General features: G+C 34.5%; 1 protein-coding gene and 1 pseudogene across 1 annotated transcript; one reads left to right on the top strand and one right to left on the bottom strand.

The window, feature by feature from the left end:
* Positions 1 to 8,419: 8,419 nt before the first annotated feature.
* LOC123223970 lies at positions 8,420 to 8,974 on the top strand (annotated as a pseudogene).
* A 120-nt stretch (positions 8,975 to 9,094) lies between these two features.
* LOC123222304 (zinc finger protein 706-like) lies at positions 9,095 to 12,883 on the bottom strand. Its single transcript, XM_044644988.1, has 3 exons — positions 12,778 to 12,883; positions 11,706 to 11,893; positions 9,095 to 9,351 (listed from the first exon to the last, which is right to left on the bottom strand). The coding sequence occupies exons 1-3, from the start codon at positions 12,866 to 12,868 to the stop codon at positions 9,268 to 9,270; spliced, it is 363 nt and encodes a 120-aa protein (XP_044500923.1). The 5' UTR covers positions 12,869 to 12,883; the 3' UTR covers positions 9,095 to 9,267.
* Positions 12,884 to 24,189: the final 11,306 nt, after the last annotated feature.

Raw genomic sequence — 24,189 nt, 5'->3', positions numbered from 1 at the left:
CGTACAAATTCCAAGTGCATATGTCACTTCAGACAAAGATGGATACTGTGACTATAATTAGGTATAAACTAACATTTACTCAAAGAGTCATTTTTCGGATAACCTATTTTGAACACTTATTAGATTTGGTGAAGTCACGGTTCAGTGTCATATTTATTCAAGCGATGTTATTTGGTATGATCAACCATAGGAACCCAAACAAAGAAATGTGGTTCAGAATAAATGGTGTTGAATTCCGATTTAGCCCTGTTAAGTTTGTACTAGTCATTGGTCTGATTTTTGGGGAGGACATGGACGTGTCCAATTACGTTGAGTGCACAGAGACGCCTCGATTGAGAAAGGAATATTTTCCAAATATTCACAGGTTGTTATCCCATGGGGAGATCGAGCAAGTATTTGACAATGAAATTTGGGGAGACAATGATGACAATATAGTGAAGTTCGCGCTCTTGTATTATACGTTTATAGGATTATTAGGGGCGGACAACATAACCAAAATACGTAATTGTTTTTTACATTTAATGGACAATTTAGATGCATTTAGTCGATACCCATGGGGGACACTAACATTGAATAAAACAATTGACTCAATGCAGAAAAGTATCCATAACAAGTATCAGTATTGTGTTGAACATTATCCGTCATGCACAAGTCCGTTCCCACTTCTCAGTTACAGTGTTTTGGGATACCTGATTACTTTTCAAGTAAATATCATATAATAGATAAAGTTTACATTTATACTAACTATTGTAAATACTAACCATAAATGTTGTACATTGTATAGTATTTGATTTATGAGACGATTTAAAATCTATCGCCTTATATTCGTTTGGAAGCAAATGATCGAATCCCTCGTATCCTGAAATAGAAAACAATTGTACTACCTACATGAGATGACATATCGATACTTTGAGACACTTCTCTGATAAGTTGCGCATTTATATTTTAGGCCAAAGGACTATTTCCCACCCAAAGTATGCGCTTTTGTCAAGTGTCCCCCCATTAACTTTGAAAATATCATTTACTTATCTATGGGCTGTTAAATTTAACGGAATCCTAACCCTTGAAAAATTTATCTCATTTTCCCCCTAAAATTTTAAAAACTAACAATTTTTTTCAACCTAAGTTTTAAAAAACAGCGTTTTCCCCCTTAGGGTTTTCAATTTTTCAGAGTTAGTTTTTTGACGTCGTTTCTTTCTCTCCGACGACCTCCAGACGACTCCTCTTCCTCTCTGACGTGGCCTCCTTCCAATGATTATGCTAGGCACGATCGTCAACTAGTCTTCGTCAAGATGAAGATGAGGTATTCATCGACGAGGAGTCTTCATCGTCAACGAAGACCTCGTCTTCGTCCAAAGACGAAGACGATTTGTCTTCGTCAGAGACGAAGACGACTCGTCTTTGTCTCGATGAAGACGATTCGTCTTCATTGACAACAGTTTCCAAGACAATCGTTGGAAGGAGGCCATGCCAGAGAGGAAGAGGAGTCGCCTAGAGGTCCTCAAAGAGAAAGAAACGACATCGAAAAACAAACTCAGAAAATTGAAAACCATAGGGGGAAAAATATAGTTTTTTAAAACTTGGGTTGGGGGAAATTGTTAGTTTTTAGGGTTTAAAGGGGAAAAATAAAATCAAATTTAAGTTTATTTTTAATAATACAGACAAAATAACAATTTTACCTTTAAAACCATTAATTTTAATTAGTCACGGATGGGTAAATAGTAATTTCAAAGTTAATGAGGGGAAACTTGACAAAAACACATACTTTGGGTAGGAAATAGTCCTTTGGCCTATATTTTATTATCCTATTTGGTATTTCATTAATTTTTATAAATTTCCTTCATATTCTAGGAGAGGATTACAATTGCATTATATCCGATCGAGACTGAGCATTACTTTGAGTGGTATATTCGAGCTCTGAAGTTTAAGAGAGAATAGGCACCATTGACATCATCAAATGACGAGTTTATAGATTCAGATGATGATGATGACATCCAGTCAAATCGTCCTATTGCCTTTCAGATAGCCCTCAAAGGGTCTTCCTAGTCATCCACTATTTTCATACAAATATCTTCATCACGAGGTGCCAAACCCGTTGTTCCTAGGACATCTCGTATTGGACAGACATCCCTCCACAAGTGTCATCCTTTCGCACTGCACACCGTCGAGAGTCATATAAGGCCTCTGATAATGTACTTGTTTCCCCTTCACGGATGTCTACTTCTTGTGCTTCCCATCCTCGAGAGCACCAGATGGACGAGCCTGTAAGATACTCGATCCATAAGACGTCGTACAATGGTGTATCATACAACCATCTTCAACAGATCTTAATGGAATATGGAAGAGGCATCAGCTCTCAAATGTAACAACAATTGGACCAGTACGCAGTAATGACGTGCGTGGAGTGGGAGTAACAGTCATCAGTGTTTCATAAGGAGATACAATCGTATTGGCAACAAAAAACATCGATGTTTCATAGGGAGATACAAAACCAATGGTAATAACAAACATCAATGCTTCAGGAGGAGATGTAGGAACTCCAAACATCATTAAATAATCGAATTACACAATTTAAAGATTCTTATGTTCAAGCATTAGGATTAGTACAAGTTATTATCCACCATACTTAATTTTTATTTCAATTAGTTATGTTATAAAATAATGATAAGAATCAATTTTTGAACTTTTTCCAGTTGGATGACTTATCGGACGATGATGTCCAACAACAAGTGTAGGACTAACCAACAACTGTTCAGAAGCCAACGATAACTAAAAAAGTGTTAGCATTCAAACGTGTGCTATGAAAAGGGAAACAGTTGGTAAGTCTATTCACAGATCCAACAAAGGCAAAAAGAACAAACAACCCATACCTGAGGATCGTCATCTGGACCTGTGATTGGTTGAGGCCTACTCAGAGTTTTTATTATGGTACCGTCGTTGACACTCGACGTGTCTTCCTCAGGGGACCAACCGAAATTACCACCAATATACACAACCTATGGTGGACCCAAATTGTAACATCAGGGTAATAATTGGAAAACATGGTATGTACCCTTCCTTTGTATTGTTCATATTAGTTATCACTTTTAATTTATGATGTAATTTATCTGTGTACACAACATATCAAAGCTTTCATAGGAATACTCCGTAAATCTTTTTCAAATGGTAACTGGATGACAAGTGTGGGTCTCGTCCATATGTCGTAAGACTCGATAGTCTCCATCTTGCTCTCTCATTACTTGTGCCTATCATTTACATTATGGGTGTATGCACTTAAGCGCATATCGTATGTTATCGGAGTGACCAACCTTCCATTGAATTCATGTCTCTAAGGCATATGTTCAAAATAATGCTCTCAATTCTGCCTTAGAGTTATAAAAACCCATCACTTGTAAATGGTTACCCCTTTGTGTTGCCCGATTAGTAATGTCTGCATTCTCAACATCAAAATAGGCTCAAGAACCCATTGAAATAGATTTGAATTTTGGATATGACTTAGATATACTCTAATATTCATAAACCCATGACGTCTTGTGCTACATTCAACCCCTCGTTATAAGCATGACTTTGACTTTTGCCAATGTTTTGGCTCAGAACACCGTACATTTCCTCATCAAACCCTGAGAATTCTTCATCGTCATCATCATCATCCTCCTCTTCCTTATGACTTTCTACTTCATAATCCTCGTCCATGTCGTCGTCATTATCATCATCAATATCATAATTCCCATCAAACTCTTGAAAACTTTGTGGATGTGTCCACTCATCTGTCAGATGATTTTCCCTTTCTTCCTCATAAACATCTTCACCCTGTTGATTGCCCCTTCTGTCAATTTGACTCTCGATAACAAAAAGTTTTGTGTATCCTTGTAAACTTCTTGCTACAATTATCAAAAACTCCACATCATCATTGTTTACAATCTCTATCGATCCCATAAAACCTAGTGTAAATACGCGCACTAGGGATGGCAATGGGGAGGGGCGGAGAGGGGATATCAATCCCCGTCCCTGTCCTGTCCCCGTTGCAGGGATAAAAAGTAATCCCCGTCCCCTCCCCGCGAAGGAAAATCCCCTCCCCATTCCCGCCCCATCCCCATGGGAAAAAATCTCCTCCCCATCCCCATCCCCATACCCATAAATATAAATTTTAATTCTTTTATATATTTCAATAAATAAAATAAATCATATTTTCTCAAAATATCACTTGCTACAAGAGCTACAAAATATTCTTTGTTATTTTAGTTCAAATATAAAGTTTTCATAAAATCTAACAATATGCAATAATCAATCTCTTCATTAGTAGCTCTTCATGTATGTGATTTAGGGTAATTTTATAATAACATTAAATTTAACACTTTTCATTCGCTTCAATTGATTTTATCAAGCTTATAGTTTATTATTTTTTTTGTGTAAAACCTGGTGGATTGACTAACTAAGTTTTGAAGTTGAAATAAAATTAATTTGGTGCATTTGCATTTTATGATAATGAGATTCTGAGGTTTTTTTAATATATTAGATTAATAGTTTAGAAATTAGTAAAAGCTAATAATTGATAATTCAAAAATTAGTAAAATTAAAGTTATAGTTTTAATAAATCATAATATAAAAATTTCTAAAACTTAATAGTTTAGAAATTATTATATTAATATATTAGGTTTAGGGGGTGGGGCGGGGATACATGTATCCCCGTCCCCGATTACAGAGATTTTTTTCGTCTCCATCCCCGCCCTTTTTCCCATTTTTATCGGGAAATCTCCTCCCCATTAGGGTCAGGGTCCCTAAAGTCGGGTTCAAATTGCCATCCCTAATGTGCACATTTGACTGACTTAAATGGAGTCTTAGACGATAGTTGATTCTTACAATAAGCCCTTCAAAATCAACATTTGTGTCAATACACATTCCCCTTTCATTCCTACCAACATATCTTGCCACATTATCATCACCTTCAACCCATTGGCCTCCATAACGAATCTTAAATGCAGTTTTTCTATCCTAACTAAAAATAAACCTAAAAAACATAAAAATTCTAAATTACACTACTTTACATTTTTTTTCAAATTAAGCCCTAAATGCAATACCAATACAACCAAGCTTTATACATACATATTTACAACATATTAAACTATCATATCATCAAGTGATATATAAAAATTGATCAAGACAAGACAATAAAAAACAGAAGAAAATGATAGTGGTAATTTTGTAATTATTTATGAAACTCTCTACCAAGATAAGGAAAACAATACATACATAAACACCAAATTAGAATAAACAAACATAAAAAAATAAAGGAATTGAGTGTAATAGAAAAAAAAAAAACAGAAAAAGTTAAATAAATTCATTGGGGTCCGGGGGGTTGGCGTTAACACCAAGGGTTACCATTAACACCAATCTGCTTTTCGTTTGGAATTTTTTCTATCTTGCATTTTAATATTTTATAACTATCACTACAACATTAAACAATATTATAACAACTTTAAACAATAGCATTAAATAATCTAACAACATGAAATCACAATAAAATTAAATTTTACATGAAGTTACGAACATGAATCTACCATACTTATTTCATTTTCAATTGTTCATAAAGAAAATACATAACATACGGGCTTAAGTCAAGACTGACTTAAATGTGAATGATTTTACTATAAAGTCTTTGCAATAAATGTTAATTCTCTTAATAAATTTAGCAATTTTCGTCTCTCCCTCCCTTATGTCCAAGTTGAATATTTTATAGGCCAAACGACTATTTCCCACCCAAGCTATGCTGAATTCTCAAAGTTCCCCCCGTTAACTATGGAAATACCGTTTACCCACCCATGAGCAGTTAAAATTAACGGTAATAAGGGTAAAATCGTCATTTTATATTTCATTTTAAAAATAAACTTAAATATGATTTCATTTCCCCGCTTAAATTTAAAAAAATAACTTTTCTCCCCTACGCCAAGTTTGAAAAGATCACATTTCCCCCCTAGGTTTTAGTTTCCAAACGCATTCACTTTCTCCGATGCCATCATCGGTCATCTCTCCCTCCCGATGGTTTCTCTTCCACCGACGACCTGTCTCAACTCCACCCCAACCCATTCGGAGCCGAGAAACGTCTTTTGGGAAGAGAAATCATCTTCCCAGATGACGAAGACATGATTGATTGATCTCGTCTTCCCAGATGATATCTCGTCTTCGTCGTTTGAGAAGACGATTTCTCTTCCCAGATGACGTTTCTCAGCGTCGGATGGGTTGGGGTAGAGTTGAAGGGGCCCATCGGTGGAAGAGAAACCGTCGGGAGGGAGAGACGGCTAGCGATGGCGTCGGAGAAAGTGAACGAGTTTGGAAACAAAACCCTAGGGGGGAAATGCGATATTTCAAACTTAGCTTAGAACATAAAAGGTTAGTTTTTAAACTTTTAGGGGGGAAAATGAGATTAAATTTTCAGGGGTTAGAGTTCCGTTAAATTTAATCGGCCATGAGTGGGTAAACGGTATTTTCATAGTTAACGGGGGGAACTTTGACAATTTAGCATAGTTTGGGTGGAAAATAGTCCTTTGGCCTATTTTATAATGGTTTTCATACGGGTTTTATTGTTCAATCACATATTTTCTTTCATTAATAATTTATTTTTTTCATGTTGCAAGGATTCCTTCCTCACTTAAAAGCTGAGGAAAAAGAGAAAAAAAGTAACAGAAAAAAAAAAAAGAGAATCTCTGCATGGGTTATTTCAAGAGGGGTATTTTGGAAAAGTAGTTTACTGTTGTGGTATATTTGTTTAAATTTTGAAATGAATGACATATATGTATACACAGATTAAAATAAGGCTGAAAATTTCAATTTCCCCATATGTTAAGTCCTTTCAAGGCTCCTAACTTGATCGAGTTTCATACCAATAAAAACTCAAGTTAGGAGAAATCTTTGAATCATGCCTTTATAGACCTTTAATTAAAAAATTAAAATTTTTTTTAAAATTTTTTTGATTCATGCCTTCATAGACCTTTAATTTTCCTAGGTTACAATAGACCTTTACCATAAAATAATTTTTATATTTTTTTAATTATGTAAAATTAGTTTATTTAAAATTTTTTGGCTAGCAAATAGATGGACCAATTTTTTGACGAATTGGTCTCCATCTCCTCGTCGCATTAGGAGAAGAAAGAGCTGGAGACGATGTCGGAAGATAAAGTTGAAGAGTGTGGGTGAAACTGCTGTTTTTGAAAGTTATGAGGGGTGGCTGAGCTTTGAAAAATATGGAAACTTAGGTTTGAGGGTAAAAATGTTACTTTTCAAAGTTTAAAAATTTTAAGTAAAGGTGAAATAGTAGTTTCTAAAACCTGGGGAGATGAAAAGTAATAAACTTTATAACTTTTAATATAAACAGTAAAATGACTATTTTACTCTTTCTTTTAACAAAAAAAAATTAACAGAAGTTTAACTATACGTGAGAGTTTAAGTTTTTCATCTCCCATAGATCTGGGTTTTAAATTGAACTAAAATTTAGATGGAAAATAGTCCTTTTCCCTTTTCTTGTGGCAGCCCAAGATGGGCCCTCTCAAAATGCCTGAACCTGTCCGTGACCTGGCTCTTTTGGCACCTCTGACCATAACCCATATTTTTTCCTTCAAACCAAGTCGATGCTTTTCATTAATGACCATACCCCCAAGGGACGCCTCCTCATGGAGTGTTTTCACAAATGAAGGCAGCTCTTACCTCATTAAATACACCTAAACTCTAGATCAAATGCTTTTGGGAATTTGATATGTTTGCTTTCCGAGGATTAACTGTGATATTTCACTCGTAAATTTGGTTATTATGTCCAAGTTATTGGATCAGACGTTGCCATTCACGGGAATTGCCATTAAATTAACTAAATACAGCACAATGGCAGAGAGGTTAAAACATGGTTTAAAACGACGACGTCAAAGTGCGTTCAATTCTTCAGCTGAAAAAACACTCTCTTCCTTCTAGTTTCGGGGGTTGGGGAGCAGGGCATCAGAATGCAGTCCCGGGTGGGTGACGAGGAGACACGGATTTGATTTTGACTGGGGGAAAAGTTGAAAAAGAATTCAGTGGAATCAAAAGGAGCAAAACAGTATGGAGATTTGTTAGTTTTAAATTGAAAGAGAAAGGCGGTTCCGGGAATCCCGATCAATGTAAATGCAAGTGGAAAAATCTCCTCAATCGCTACAAGGAAATCACAGCCGTCACCCCATTTCAGGGTTCGATGAATTTTAAATAGTTTCAATGTATTCATATAAGAGTGCTGGAAAAATGGGAAGTTTCTGGTTGTTAAAATGCTTTTCATATGTAATTTTATGTAAATAATGAGTATGGATCTCAGAATTAGAATTTAGATCAGACTCAGTGAAACTTTTCTCATTTATGCTAATGGGAAATTGATATTGAACAAGGAGTCAATGAAGTTCAATTTATGCAGGGCAAGGAGACATCTGATCCGGAGAGTGGGCAAACAATGTCCATTCTTTGACGAAATGCATGCAGTGTTTACTGAACTGAGCAAAGAACATGCAGAGATTACTTACTCTACCAGAGAAAAGGGGTAAGAGATTGAGTGGCATTAGGTATATAGATGAATTGTCTGATGAAGAGGATGATGTCAATGAGGAAGATGAGACTGAGGGTGAGGCCCCTGCTAGAGGTAATTCTCAGAAGAGGAAGATTGAAAGAGATGTTTTGGACAAGTCCTCCAGAGCTGGGAGTAATGGTGGAATAATTGAGGAATTGCTTAAGGAATTCTTAGAGAAGCAACAAAGGATGGAAATGGAGTGGAGCAGGACAATGGAGGAGCGTGCACAAGAGCGGGTATTGCTTGAGCAAGAATGGAGACACATGAGAGGAAGATGTTAATGGTTGAACAGGCTTTGAGGGAGAAAGAGGCACAAAGATGGATGAAAGAAGAAAGACGAGCTGAGAGGAGGGATGCCTTCTACTCTTGAAGAAACTTATCAATGAGAACAGTCTCTAGAGTGGAGGATTTTAGTTTGGTTGTTGCTTGCAAATGAAGTGACTGTTTAAAAGGTGAGAAAATATTTTATTTTCAATGATAAAATGCTTTGCAAAGGGCAAGAATTATGTACAAGAAACATTTGGAAAGTAAACAGCCAGCCTTTATCATCCTTCAGTCATTCAAAGTCCCATTCTACAGAAAGCTAGATGGAAAAGCAAACTCCTCTGTTCAGATAACAAAGTTAGCACATATTACAACTTCCGCAGACCAAATTTTCTTTTTCTTTGCATATTTATTTAAGGGGAAATCAATCAACTTGCTTGAGAAGGAGGTTTTTCCTTCGGATGTTTGGAAGAATAATGATCACCAAGCTGATTGTGATTTGCCAGTTGCGTCTGAAATAGAAAGTTGCTACATGTTCAGAATCCATAGAAACCACCAAAATGTGTCAGCCATGTTACATACAATGTAATAATGGAGATGCAATAAAAGAAGAGGGATTGTGGATCAAAAAATACCACTGCAAGCAGAGGGAACATATAAATGAAATAAACATACTTTGATAACAAAAATGGTGCGATTCTTTGCATACCTGCAAATATACTCTGAAGAACGCGGTGCGGTAGGCCAGGTTGGCACATAAGGGAAACAACAACTTCAGGCTTTTCAACTAATGATCCAGTAGCCCATGGTTAAAAGAGGATAGGGTAAGGATTTTTTTTTGGTTTCTTATAATTAGACATCTCCTGGTTCATTAAGGATTAAAAATTCAATGCTAGCTTAAGTGTTATTTAAAAATCACTCACTCATAATGCGCCCTCCCTAATAAAGTATATCATTGTTCCATAATCTAAGTCCTGATCAGCATAAACAAATATCACTATCCACCAAAGATCCTCCTGCCAACAATATCAAATCTATCTTAACTTCAACATGGTATCAGAGCCATTGCAAATTCAAGATTTCTCCAAACCCAAAGCACAAACAAAGATTGAGAGATACAAAAATTTAAAAGCAAAACCAACAATAAGTATATTTCAGAGCCAGGTATGGTTCTTCTAGTTGAAAAAAGAGAAAAGAGAACCAGAAAAAGAGTTGTCAAAATACTCTTCACTTATGTGTATTAAAATCTCTAATTTAAAATTAAAAAAAAAAAATCAGTAGAGTTTCTTGATAAAAAAATAACCACTGACATTCCTGTCAAATTTATGTCAAGGGAGTTTCAGAAAAGATGAAATTTATCATCGGCTTCAAAAGATTCCCAAAAGTTTCCAGAAAACTGGTTGAATATTTAAATGCAGCAGCAATACTTGATTTGGACTATATACAAAATTACAAATAATTCAGATAAAACCTGAATCAGCATCCACCTCCAGTGTGTTCCTTTTATTAATTCTCATTCTTCATTTGATCATTTTGGCATAGTTGAATTATTTCATTATACCAATCACTTGTAACATTTGAATTGTCTGTATATACTCCAGAACAAGTCTTCATATGCATTTAAGAAACATTTTTCACTAGCAACCAAAAACCTTCTAAAAAATTTTTAGACCTATGATAAAAATTTTTTGAAGAGACTCTTAAAATAATTTTCAATACAATCTTAATAAGTAATTATCAAATCTGGCAAACTTATGCATTAGAAACAAAGAAAAAGGGAGAAATTAATTTTGACAATCTTCTTTTAGCTGTCTTGCTTTTTTCATTTTCCAATTTCATTTAGCAACGAGGCCAGCTCATTATCATAACATCATAAACATACCTGGGATTGAAATTTAGTTACCCTGGTAACTTCAGATTTGGCTTGTAAATTGCTTTTGTCATGTATCTCCCTTCCATGTATTACTCAGAATTTTGGAGAAATCTAAAATCTTATGATTGAATCCACAATGACTTTGACACCATGTTAAAATTTGAAAATTGATAGAATATGATATAATTAACCCAGGGATTTTGGTGAATAGAGATTTTGTATATGCTGATCAAGATTTGAGATTGGAGTTATGATGTTCTTTTAGTTATTATGTAGGTGAGCCAAAAGTGAGAGACATCTAGCTACCATTTTGGTGGAAGCTTTTTTTGTGCTACGGGTGGAGAGGAAACCTCAAATATACAAACATCAAATGGCAGCCTGTATTCCCAAAGTAAATATTCACTATGGTGAACTAATTATCCGATTTATTGCTATATTGGATATGTTGTACGCCTCTTAGTGCTAAGATCTAAGTAATTCATTTACAATATGGGCTATATCTGTACAACAAAGTTATCAATCACTGGATGCGGATTATCACATCCTCGTGCAAGAGTCCACAAACGCAAGGTTATTTGATTCCAACACAACATTGTGTTGATATGTCTAAAACAATCTTTAATTACAGTCACCGACAAACTTCTCACCTCTCAGATTTCACATTCACTACCAGTTATCCCATCCAACAATGAGAGACGCGTTGTTCAATTATTGGTTCAAGAAAATCAACGCACTCTTCATTCACTAAAATTCCTAGTAAGATACTAGCGACTCATGGCGATGCATTGTCTTAGTCTGTTTTTGTTTCTGCATATATTACATATATAGTAGACCTTTGAAAAGATAAACTATTAACGTCATGTGACCGTGATCGAGTCAACCGATCGTAATACTTTCATCTAATAATCAATCAAAGAGGAATAATAGTAAATATCACAATCAGATCTATCGATTTATAGTTAAGAAAAAAATGGAAGACTTCGATAGATGTACCTTACAGATAGGGCAACTAACTTTGAGGGCAACCGCTCGGGCCTCAAGTTGCGATCCTTTTGACTTCTGATTCCTCTCTGCATTTCGTCTCTGCGCCTCAATCTTCTGCTTTCCTCTCGTCATCTCTCTCGAATTGAGACCTAACGGCGAATGTGGTCCTCTAAAATTCGCGTTATTATTATTATTAAGGTCAAATGACTATTTCCCACCTAAGGTTTCATGTTGTTTCAAGTTTCCACCCTTTAACTATGGAAACACCAAACACCCACCCATGGCCGGTTAGATTTAACAAAACCCTAATGGTGGCAAGGGTAAAATCATCATTTTCTCTATAATATTAAAAATAAACTTAAATAGAATTTATTTTGCCCCCCTAAACTTTAAAAACTAAAACTTTCCCCAGCCTAAGTTTTAAAAAATCGTAGTTTCACCCTAGGGTTTCTTTTTGAAATCTCCGGCGACATTGCCGACGGTCTCTCCCTCCCGAAGCATCCTCTCCTTTCGGTGATCTCTTTCCTCCCATTTGGACCCCCCATCGGAGTCAGAGAAGCTGTGGAAGACGAAGAACTTCGTCCTTTGCCTTCCCAGTCGTCGTCGTCGTCTTCATCTTCCAACTGCGATCGAGCTTAATCTTCGTCTTCATCTTCCAACTACGATGAAGAAAACTGTGTCGGCGTCGTCAGATAAGTCGTCTGGGAAGATGATTTCTCTTCCCAGACGACTTATCCCTGCGTCGGATGAGTAGTGCAAGAGTTTAGGGCGGCCGTCGGTGGAAGAGAAACCGTCGGGAGGGGAAGACGGTCGGTGATGGCGCCGGAGAGATAAACTCTAGGGGGGAAATGCGATATTTTCAAACCCTAGGGGGGAATGCGATATTTTCAAACTTAGCTTAAGGAAAAAATGTTAGTTTTTAAACTTTTAGGGGGGAAAATGAGATTAAATTTACCACCGTTAGGATTTTGTTAAATCTAATCGGTCATGGGTGGGTGTTTGGTGTTTCCATAGTTAAAGGGTGGAAACTTGAGAAATCATCAAACCTTGGGTGGGAAATAGTGGTTTGGCCTATTATTAATAATAATTTGCATTCGTGGGCGTTTGAAACGGCTTGCTATCACAACGAGCATCAATGTCCTTTTCACTTGTTGACACGTGGGCCACGACATCTCGTTGTGCCATCGAACGCTTTTGTTTGATTTGATATAGGCCGATCGGCTGTGTCCCACTTTTTTCTTTTTTTAAATTAATTATTAAAAGTTTAGATATTTTGAAAAATTAATTAAAATAGGCAGTCGGTTTGTCGCGTAAACTTTTTTCGGCAGCAATTCTTATTTTTTATCTTTTTAAGCAAATTATATTTTTATTCCAAAAATACCCCTAATTTAATTTCTCAGTATTTATCGTAGTTTTTCACCGATTAATTGCTTACATTTCAGACAATACGTATTAAGATTAAGTTTTCTGTAATAAATAAAATTTACAGATGAAAAACAGATTAATTTTTTATAAAATAATTGATTCTTATATACTTTTATAAGAAAATATAAATGGGTACAGGAATGAGTGAATGAAAATACAAACGGGTGTGTGAAAATGTAAAGGGGTGCGTGAAAATACAAAACGGGGGAGTGAAAATGTGAAGGGGTGCGTAAAAATACAAACGGGTATGTGAAAATATGAAGGGGTGCGTGAAAATACAAAACGGGTGTGTAAAAATACAAACGAGTGCGTGAAAATATGAAGGGGTGTGTGAAAATACAAACGGGTGCATGAAAATGTGAAGGGGTGCGTGAAAATACAAAACCGGTGCATAAAAATACAAATAAGTGTGTGAAAATATGAAAGAGTGTGTGAAAATATAAACCGGTACGTGAAAATGTAAAATGATACATAAAAATACAAACGAGTGTGTGAAAATGTGAAAGGGTGCAGGAGATACAAAATGGGTGCGGGGGGCGGGGGATCTCCCGCACCTCTTTTAATTGTTAACTCAATGAGTCATTATACTCTTATTTTGATGATAACAACTAATATGTCCCTAAACATATTGACTAATGATTTTACTTGAGTGTGAGCTTGAATTGCAAGGATTTATCTAATGCACTTGAAGGAGTTTCAAGATGGAAATGAAAGAGAAGAGTCAATTGAAGAATTATTGAAGACTTGAAGAAAAACTCAAGTGTTAGGTAGATCTATTTGTAATTTAGAGCATTCGTTTTGATTAGAATATTTATTTGCATAAGATAGCTCACTTGAAAACTCATTTTCATATCTTTCACATTTTGGGTTAAAATGTCATTTTTCAAACTTATTGGGTTAAGCCAAGTTTGTCACTAAAGTTTATTAATTCTTTTAAAGTGATGAAGTTTTGTGAACTATATTTTCATATCTTAAAGTTGGTTTTGAAAGAATTTTCAAAAATGGGTTAAATTGTCACTTTTCAAAGTTTTAGGGGTCAAATTGCGATTTTTAAAAATTCAGGGGGTAAAATGCAATAAAATTCGGTCGACCGAATTTGACCGACCGAATCAGCTTCCGAATTATCCAGAAGCCATGTATTTTGGCTTCAAAAATTCGGTCAACCGAATTAAATTCGGTCGACCGAATTTTGGTTTGAATTTTTCCAACGGCTAGTGCCACGTAAGCTCCATGGAAGTGCCATGTCACATCCGGTTGACCGAATTCCATCCGGTCGACCGAATTGTGCGTTTTCTGGAAAATTAAAACGGCTATCTTTGTGCACAACGGTAACTTTCCTTATTTTCCCCTATATAAACCCAATGAATTTCGTTTGAAAAGAACTTTTGCCACCAAGAACTTTCATATATTTGAGAGCAAATTAGTTTTGAGCTATTGACTTGCAAATTATTCTCTTTAATCAAAACCCTTGCTTTTACACTTTGTAATTTCATTTGCTTTGGGTTGTACTAAGCTTTAACTTTCATATACACTTTGAGAGAGATCATATTTCAATATTCATACTAAAATTCGTGTTATAAAAGAGTGAGGTTCACTCTTGGAGAGATTAGAAAATTTCTTGTGAGAGAAATTGTGTTTCAACATTTGTAAAGGTTAATAGCACCTTGGAAGCTATTTTGGTTGTGAAGAAAAGCTTGGTTGAGGTTTAGTCAACCAAGGATTAGTGGAATACTCCAAGGGAGAAAGCTTGGAGGAGTGGACGTAGGCCGGGTTGAGCCGAACCACTATACATCGCGTGTTTGATTTTCTCTTCCCTTAAACTTATATTTTATGTTATGTTATTTTGATTGTATTGATTGTTTGAGATATTTTAGTTATTTTCATACATTGGATTAAAAATAGGCAACATTATTTGATTTGAATAAATTGCTTTAATTCTCAAATTTGGTAAAGATAGTTTTAAAATTGCCTAATTCACCCCCCCTCTTAGGCCATTCGATCCTACATTAATAAATATATTATATTAATATATAATATTTTATAAATATATTATATATAATATATATTATAACTCCCGCACCATTTTTATAATTCCTGCATCTTTTTTATATTTTAGGCACCCATTCACATTTTCATGTACCCGTTTATATTTTTACTCACCTTTTTTGTATTCATTATTTTCACGTACACTTTTATAATTCTTGCATTCCTTTTATAATTCTCGCACCCTTTCAGAAATTGTCACACTCTTCCACGCACCCACAATGCTTGCTGCACCCTTTCAGAAATGGTCGCACCCTTCCACGCACCCGAAATACTTGCAGCACCCTTTCAGAAATTCCCACACCCCTTTTAGAATTCCCGCACCCATTTCAGCACCCACACCCCTTTCCAGATTTTTGTAGCCCTTTCAGAATTCCCACACCCATTCCCTTTCCACACCCCTTTTTAGAAAACGCACTATTTATATCTATTATTTTCCATATGTATCAATCAATTATAAATTTAATTATTTTATAAATTTATAGATTTTATTTTGATTTTCAATATGTTTTTCAATTTTATTCATAGATTTACATTTTCAATCTGTAGATTTTATTCAATTTAATCTTAATGCGTATAGTGAAACGTAAGTAATTAATTGGTGAAATACTACGGTAAACATTGAGAAATTAAATGAGGGTATTTTTGGAATGAAAAACTCAATTTGCTTAAAAAGGTAAAACATATAAATTGCTGCCAAAAAATATTTAAGCGAGAAAACGACTACCTATTTTAATTAATATCCCAGATATTTCCTTATATATTAAATTTTATTATTGTTTTTAAAAATAAAATTATTATTTTATACAAATATTTAAAAAATTAAAAATTTATCATATTTTTATTTTTAGATTTAAAACTAACACATTTTTTATCTGAAGTTTAAAAAATTTATATTTTCTCCTAGGATTTTTCTAGCTTGCTGTCAGTAGTTAGAGACAATAACAACATTTTCTCTCTCTCTTGACTTCTCTTTTAGTCTCACTCTATTTTCGGTCATCACCAACAAAAAAAAATGATTGAAAACAAATGATTCTTTTTCGTCGATGAATGATAATCGAAAATGGAGCACAACTAAAAGAGAAGTTGGAGAGAGAGAACTCCGTGGCTAGCTTCTCTGATTAGCAACAATGATGACTAAAAAATCTTAAGAAAAAATATTAGTTTTTTAAATTTCTAATGAGAAAAACTTTATTAAATTTTTAAACTAATTTTTTAATTTTTAAATATTTTAATAAATAATAATTTTACTCTTATGAAATAGTAAAAGACATTTTGGTTTGATCTAGAGGTTTGAACCAATCTTTCGGTGGGGGACACTCATTTAGCCTTTGATATAATATTTCTTTGACAGCAGGGGTGTGGTTCACTGTTTTGAAAAGGTCAAACTTACCGTTGTTTCTAATATTTCATAAAGGCCAAAGCACTGTTCCTACCCAAAGTATGTGCATTTTACAAGTTTCTCCTTATTAACTTTAAAAATCTTATTTATATACCTATAAGCTATTAAATTAACTAAGTTCGTTAGTTATATCATTTTTTTTCTAAACCCTAAAAACTAATAATTTTCTTTCAACTCAAGTTTTAAAAAACATCATTTTTTACTCTAAGGTTTTCAATTTTCAGATTCAAATTTCAACATCATTTCTTTTTCTCCGATGACCTCTAGGCGATGCATCTTTCTCTTCGGCACGACCTCCTTTTGACGGCTCTCCTGGGCGTGGTTGTCAATGAAGATGAGTCGTCTTCATCGAGACGAAGAAAAATCGTCTTCGTCATAGTCGATGAAAACCTCGTCTTTGTCTTTGGACGAAGACGATTTGTCTTTGTCAAAGACAAAGATGACTCGTCTTCGTCGATGACTACTCCCAAGAGAGCCGTCAGAAGAAGGCCGTGCCGAAGAGGAAAAGGCTTTGTCTGGAGGTCGCCAAAGAGGAAGAAACGATGTTGAAAAATTGAATACAAAAAATTGAAAACTCTAGGAAGAAAAATGTTGTTTTTGAAAACTTGGGTTGAGAGAAATTGTTAGTTTTAGGGTTTAGGGAGAAAATAAAATCAAATTTAAGTTTATTTTTAATAATATAGACAAAATAACAATTTTACCCTTAAAACCGTTAATTTTAACTATTCACAGATGAGTAAATAAGATTTTCAAAATTAACGGGGAAAACTTAAAAAAACACCATACCTTAGATGGGAAATAGTCCTTTGGCCTTTCATAAATTATTCGAAGACCACCCTGTCTGGTTGTTGATGGCTTAAATAGTAAAGGATTTGGGTTGTCAAAAATTATGATGTGTTACAAATTTAGAAGGATAAAAAGAAAAAAAGCCCAATCATTATTCCTATCTGAAACTCAGTTGAAATATATGATTCTTTCCTGTAATTAATTAAAATAGTCTAGCTAGTGTGAGATTATATAATCTTAATAACTTTTGGAGATTATATCTATACCATCAACAAAATAATATTTGCCAAAAATTACCTTTTATGTCTACTAAAACTCGAACCTGTAATTCTTCAATTTTTTAACCATTTTCACTCAAATTCATCTTCAAATCAATCCAACTCTATCAGTGCTAACAAATCAATCTAATTTGCTCTATGATTTAGACAATATATCCTTATCATATTCTTAACATTTGATTAATCTACTCACTCTATCTATTACGAAGCCGCATGTAAATAAAATAAAACATTCACATAGTAGTGGAGACTTAGTCTAAAAGTAAGTTTTTTGTTGATAAAATAAAGGAGTTTATTCTCTGCTTTCTTGGTCAAAATTAGACTTGCTATTTCTACTAAGAGTAACGGAAAAATGGCTTGTGTTTGATGAAGTTGAAGCCTATCTGAAGGCCACCGTTCTATCAATAAAAACAACTTTCATTCTCAAATTACTAATTATTTTTTATAGTTTTTTTGTTCTTGATTCTTGGTCACCATAGCTCACGGGCAGTCTGCTTGAATATAAGGTCACAGTTTGGCACTTTGATCCAACCAAGACCATAACAACTTCGTATCAGAGATATTTGTAGAAGCATGTCACACATATTATTCTCTCGTACAACCTTGTTAAAGGGTTTTTTCACGAACTAATTGAATTGTTAACGTCCCAATGCCATGTAAAGTGATGACCTTCTTGTTGGCTTTGAATTTCACCTCCATGTCTTTGAAATTCCATAAGACAGGCCTAAGAGTTTGTAATCATTTTGTTCCGAGTACGACATTGCACATTTCCGATGATAACAAGAAGAAATCTACAGAAAAAATGGGAGTCATCGAGGAGTATTTGGATCTGTCAACATAGTCTTAAGCTATGAAGTTTTTCTCTGTTGGCCACCATAAGCCACGGTGATGGTCATGTCTCAATGGGAATTTTGACAGCTCGTGCGATATGTTATGCAAGAAATTGTGTGTTGATCATGAATCATCGCGAATCGTGATAGATGTGTCTAAAATCTTGGCATTTACCTTCATTGTTTGAGGTGTAGGAACATTAGAAAGGGCATGCAAAAAGATTTTGGGTGGCTGTAGATCCACGTCTTCAGTTTCTACAAGTTGGACGTCTGAAGTAGCGTTGTCATCATCATCAATCTTTTGCTTCAATTCTATTAGAAACAACTTCTTGTAGACATGGTTGGCGAAGAACTTTTCATTACAATAGAAGCAAAGTCTTCTTCGTTGAGGGTCTTATAATTCAATTATTGTGAACCTTTCTACAACGCCAACTAATGCTAGTGTAGTGGGGTTGCTAGAACTTATTGGTCACCTGTAGGGAGTTGCACTATTTTAGTTGGGCTCAAGAGGAAACCTCTAAGAGGCTTGATTCATACCTAGAGTCCTTGAATCCGTGGCTGTGCAACTTCGACTATCAAACACTCTTGCCAACCTGATTGCCTCATTCAAATTCAAAGGCTTCTAAGCTTGTGTATCCACCCTTAAGTTTTCCTTCAGGCCACTAATAAAAACTCCCGTTTTTTAAGCATCCGTCAAGGTGCCAACTTTAGCCAATAGTCAATTGAATTGTTGTTGATATTTGTGAAGAGTTCCTATCTGTTTTAGCTTACATAGATCAGTGAATGCATTTTCAAAGCTGGCCGTCCTATATCTTCAAAGTAGCCTATCTTTCAAATCCTCCCAAGTTAGATTTCAATGAGATTGTCTCTGCCTTTGAAACACATTTAGACGTTGCTCTTCATATGATATGTGGTTAAACATATTTGATCTTAAGGTGTCATCTCTTAGAACTCAAAGAGTTGCTAATCATGACAAATCCAAGAAGTTAGATTGTCAAAGCCATTATATGTTCAGAAATCAAGCTTTCCTATCTTAAGAGTGATACTTCCATTAGTTGTTTCCCTTTTTGTATGTCTATGAATAGGGCATGATTGATTACTGGACTCCTTTTTTTTGGCATGTGATAACTTCAAAAGTTGTTTCAAAACTTGTTCCAAACCATTGCTCTAGCTAGTAATCCGTTATCGGAGCTTACGGATGTCAAAGTCGCATAAATCTTCTGCTATACCTGGTATATGTCATCAGTCAAAATGGAGTCATGGAAAATCCATATAAAATCAAGGTAATGACTATCTAGCCCACATCTATTACAATTAAAAAGCTACAAGGATTTTTTGGTTTAATACGCTACTACCAAAAATTCTTATAACATCATTGCTCGACCTCTTACAAACTTACTCAAGAAGAATGTCTTTAAATGGAATGAAGCCATGGGTCAAGCATTCTTGCAACTCAAAGACACTATGACCAAAACCCCGACCATAGCATTTCCCGATTTCTCACTTCCCTTTGTAATAGAATGTGATGCTTCTGGAATAGGTATTGGAGTAGTTCTTACACAAAACCACAACAATTAATTGCTTATTTTAGCACAAGTCTTCAAGAAAAAATCTTTTCCTCTTCACCTATGAAAAGGAATTGATGACTTTAGTTTTGACAATACAGAAATGGTATTTTTATTTATTAGGAAGACAATTTATCTTTTGAACAAACAAAAAAAGTCTTAAGTACCTATGGGATAAAAAAATAGCTATTACAACACAACAATGGTGGTTTATCAAGCTTATCGACTATGACTTTACAGTAAAATACTAATAAGGGAAATTAAATGCAACTGTTGCTGCCTTCTCATAACAAGGACAAATGGCAAAAGTAATGGCTCTCTCAACTCCTACACCTCAATGGCTAGAACCTATTCAAGAATAGAATAATAATCATCCTGACCTTTAAAGGCTCTATAGATTAGTCCAAACAAGGGAAGCAGTCGAACCTTGAAAAATCCAACAAGGTATTTTAATTTTCAAAGGTGAGATTTACCTTCCCCATGACTCCTCCTTTATTTCAGTATTGCTTGAAAAAAATCTATGGAGGAAACTATGACAGATATTGCAAAACTTTCCACTGCTTTAGAGAAGTTTTCTTTTGGAAGAATATAAAGGATAGGGTTTGTGAATTCATATGAGAATGTGATACTTGCCAATGCCAAAAATCTGACTTATAAAAACCAAAAGAATTATTACAACCTCTTCTAGTTCCCACCTAAGTTTAGGTAGACATATCCATGGGCTTTATTGAAGGTTTACCTTTTCCAAAAAGGAAGTAAACTATTTTTGTGGTGGTCGATCACCTTTTAAAGTACACTTATTTCATACTGATTCCCATCTATATATAGTGCTTGGAATAACCCAAGTCTTCTTTTACAATATATTCAAGTTTTATATACGTCACAGTCCATCGTTTGTGATTGAGATCCCATTTTCATAAGCTTGTTCTCAAAAGAACTTTTCCAACTACAAGGAACTCACTTTAACTTTAGCTTCGCTTATCACCCATAAATGGATGGTCAAGTTGAAGTTGTCAACTGTACTATTGAGATGTATCTATGGTGTTTTACAAGTTCTAAACCAAAGGAATAAACTTCATAGATTACAGGGGTTGAATACTGTTACAACACTAACTTTCACTCTTCCACATATACCATTCTCTTTGAAGTTGTGTATTACATCGACTTTTCTTTTATTTGTTCTAGGAACAATCAAAATTTAGGTAGTTAAAGAAACACAATTGAAAAGAGATGCACTTTTGAAAAAACTCCAAGGTTAGCTTCAAATAACTCAGAACTAAATGAAACAAGTTTATGATAATAATAAATGACAATTTGTTGAAGGCAATTGAGTATATGTAAACCTCCAGCCTCATCACCAAGTAATAGTGTCCAAACAAGTATTTCAAAAATTAGCAACATGATTTTATGGACCATTCAATGTGTTGGAACAAATTAGAAAAGTAGTCTATCGGTTAAAGCTTCTAGCACAAGTCATGTTGACCAATATTTCATGTGTCATTACTAAAGAAAAAGATTGGAAATAATACTTTAGTGATGATGATACCTCCGAAGTTTGATGAATCATCCTTAGAAGAATAAAGAAAACTTGAAACTAGTTTGGCAAGTCAAGGGCGTGGATGTGGACAAGAACTCTTAGTCAAATGAGATGAAGTAGATGAGACAAAATCCGCATGGATCCAACAGGATAAGTCTCGTTAAGATTTTCCAAACTTCAACATCCTTGGGGACAAGGATCAAAATTAGTGGGGATGGGTTTGTTATGAAGCCATATGTAAATAAAATAAAATATCCACATAGCAATGGAGACTTAGTCTAAAAGTAGGTTGTTTGTTGATAAAATAAAGGGGTTTATCCCCTGTTTTCTTGATCAAAATTAGACTTGGTATTTTCTTAAAGAGTAGCAAAAAAATGGTTTATACTCGTTGAAGATGAAGTTTATATAAAAGCTAACATTTTGTCAATAAAAATAGTAGTTTTCATTTTCAAATTACAAATTATTTTTTACAATTTTTTTTTGTTCTCGATTCTTGATTACCATAGCTCATAAGCAGTCTACTCAAATTCAATGTCACGATTTAGCACATCAATCCAATCAAGACCATAACACTATCCATTGGACTAGGGATGATAAATAATATTAAAAGCTAAACTCGATACTCAATGATCTCTACAAACTTTATCAAAATACTTTAACAAATCTTATGTCTAATCTTATGTCTCTATCTAACACAATTGTCCTACAAACACCATCCATAAATTTCACCTAGTTAGATATGACCATAGGTCATGCCAAATCGGGTTCAATGTGGCCAACTATGTCTAGGGGTCGGGTTGGGTTATGGTGGGACCAACACGACTAGGCCTGCAACACAACTAGGCTTGCAACACAACCCTGGGCCCCCTAAGTCGTGCCTTCACGAGCCCTTGATCGTCTGCATGTTTTTATGGGTTGACTTACTAAGTTATATATTTTTTCAAATTTTTAATTATTTTTTGGGTTAGATTTTTTATTTTCCATGATATTAATTAACTCTATGTGTCTTCTTAGTTCCAATAATATTAATTTACATTTTTTATTGTTAAATTATTTTTAGGTAATACATTTACATTCCTTATTATATTAATACATTATTAAATTAATCCTTTGACTTTCGATGATATTTATTTCATTATTAATCTTTTAAGTTTCTTGTGATAATAATTAATGATTAACAACATTTGCGACAGTTTAAAAACTCAAACACTCATCTATGAGTTAACTGCTGTTAAAATTTTCAATTAAAGATAAAGGTAAAATCACTATTTTACCGTTAAATCTTAAAAATTTATAATATGTCCTCCTATGTTTTAAAAACTAACACTTTACCCTTATTCTCAAAGTTTGAAAAGTTAACATTTCACCCCTATGGTTTGTTTCATTTCTTCGGCGACCACCATTCCAACGGAAAGTTTAATGCTTTCCACTTATCTTCTAGATCTTATCATGAAGGACGGTCACCCACTTACCACTACAAAAGATGATGAAAGACAAAGCTTTGTCACCTTCGTCATGTCATCCAAACAATGAAGGATGATGAAGCGTCGTCATTTGTTGGATCTTTCAAACGACGAAGGACAATGCTTTGTCATCCTTCATGGTGGTGGGTGGTCATCCTTTGTGGTTGGATGTAAAAGATGGGTGGAAAGTATTAGCCATCGACCAGAATGATGGTCATCAGGGAAGAGAAACACACCTTAGGGGTGAAATGTTAACTTTTCAAACTTTAAAAATGTGGGTAAAGTGTTAGTTTTTAAAATCTAGGGGGAAAATGCTATAACATTTTCGAGTTTTAAAGTTCAGTAACAAAATAACAATTTTACCTTTGTCTCTAACTGAAAATTTTAATAAAAGTTAGTCTATTGTTAAGTGTTTAAGTTTTTAAACTATCGCGGACATACTTTTGAGATTGGGCTAAAACTTGAATAGGAAATAGTCCTTTGGCCATGTTACGTATGTTTGGTAATAAAATCTTGGTCAAATGACTATTTCCCACCCAAGATTAGAAGCAAACATGACCTTTTATCCGTTAATTATCAAAAATTCAAATTTTCACCCATGGACTGTTAAAATTAATAGAAATAGTTAACTCCAGGGGTAAAATCATTATTTAACTAGTAATATATTAAAAATAATAAAACATTATTCATTTCTCCCTAAGTTTAGAAAATTAACAACTTCTTTTTATGATTAAACTTTTAAAAATCACATGATTCCTCTACTAGGGTTTCATTTTTAGTCTTTCTTTTCTCTGGTCGACGACGGCCAACTTCTCTCTGGTGACGAATCACATCTTCCCCCTAAGAGTTGTCAATGGGTGACGTCTTCCCTCTTGTGTTTGTCCTCGTTAGAGACAAAGCATTCATTCATTGAATCCAATCGTAATAGATTCATCTTCTTTTATTTTCAGTGATGATTCTTTCATATCGATGCTCTTTATAAGTCAAATAAAGAGTCCATAACCGAAAAGTCCATTGGGTTGTCTATTATTGGGAGAGAAAACAGACGGAGAGGTCATTGGCAAAGAAAGTTATCAACAGAGAAGGTGGTTGGAGAGAAGCAGTTGGAGAATAGTTTTTTAAACCTATGGAAAAAATGAATAATATTTTATTATTATTAATATT

Source organism: Mangifera indica, chromosome 8 (assembly GCF_011075055.1).
Source record: "Mangifera indica cultivar Alphonso chromosome 8, CATAS_Mindica_2.1, whole genome shotgun sequence".
Lineage (NCBI taxonomy): Eukaryota > Viridiplantae > Streptophyta > Magnoliopsida > Sapindales > Anacardiaceae > Mangifera > Mangifera indica.
This window is presented reverse-complemented; position numbering and strand designations above follow the sequence as displayed.

What these genes read in the sequence shown, in the direction of transcription:
- LOC123222304 (XM_044644988.1), bottom strand. Translation starts at nt 12,868, where the DNA reads ATGTCGTGGCCCACGTGTCAACAAGTGAAAAGGACATTGATGCTCGTT. An exon ending in CCCACGAATGCAAATTATTA is followed by an intron (nt 11,894 to 12,777) that starts TTAATAATAGGC and finishes AGTCATTTGACC; the next exon opens with TTAATAATAATAATAACGCG. An exon ending in TTAGTTGCCCTATCTGTAAG is followed by an intron (nt 9,352 to 11,705) that starts GTACATCTATCG and finishes TTTCTATTTCAG; the next exon opens with ACGCAACTGGCAAATCACAA.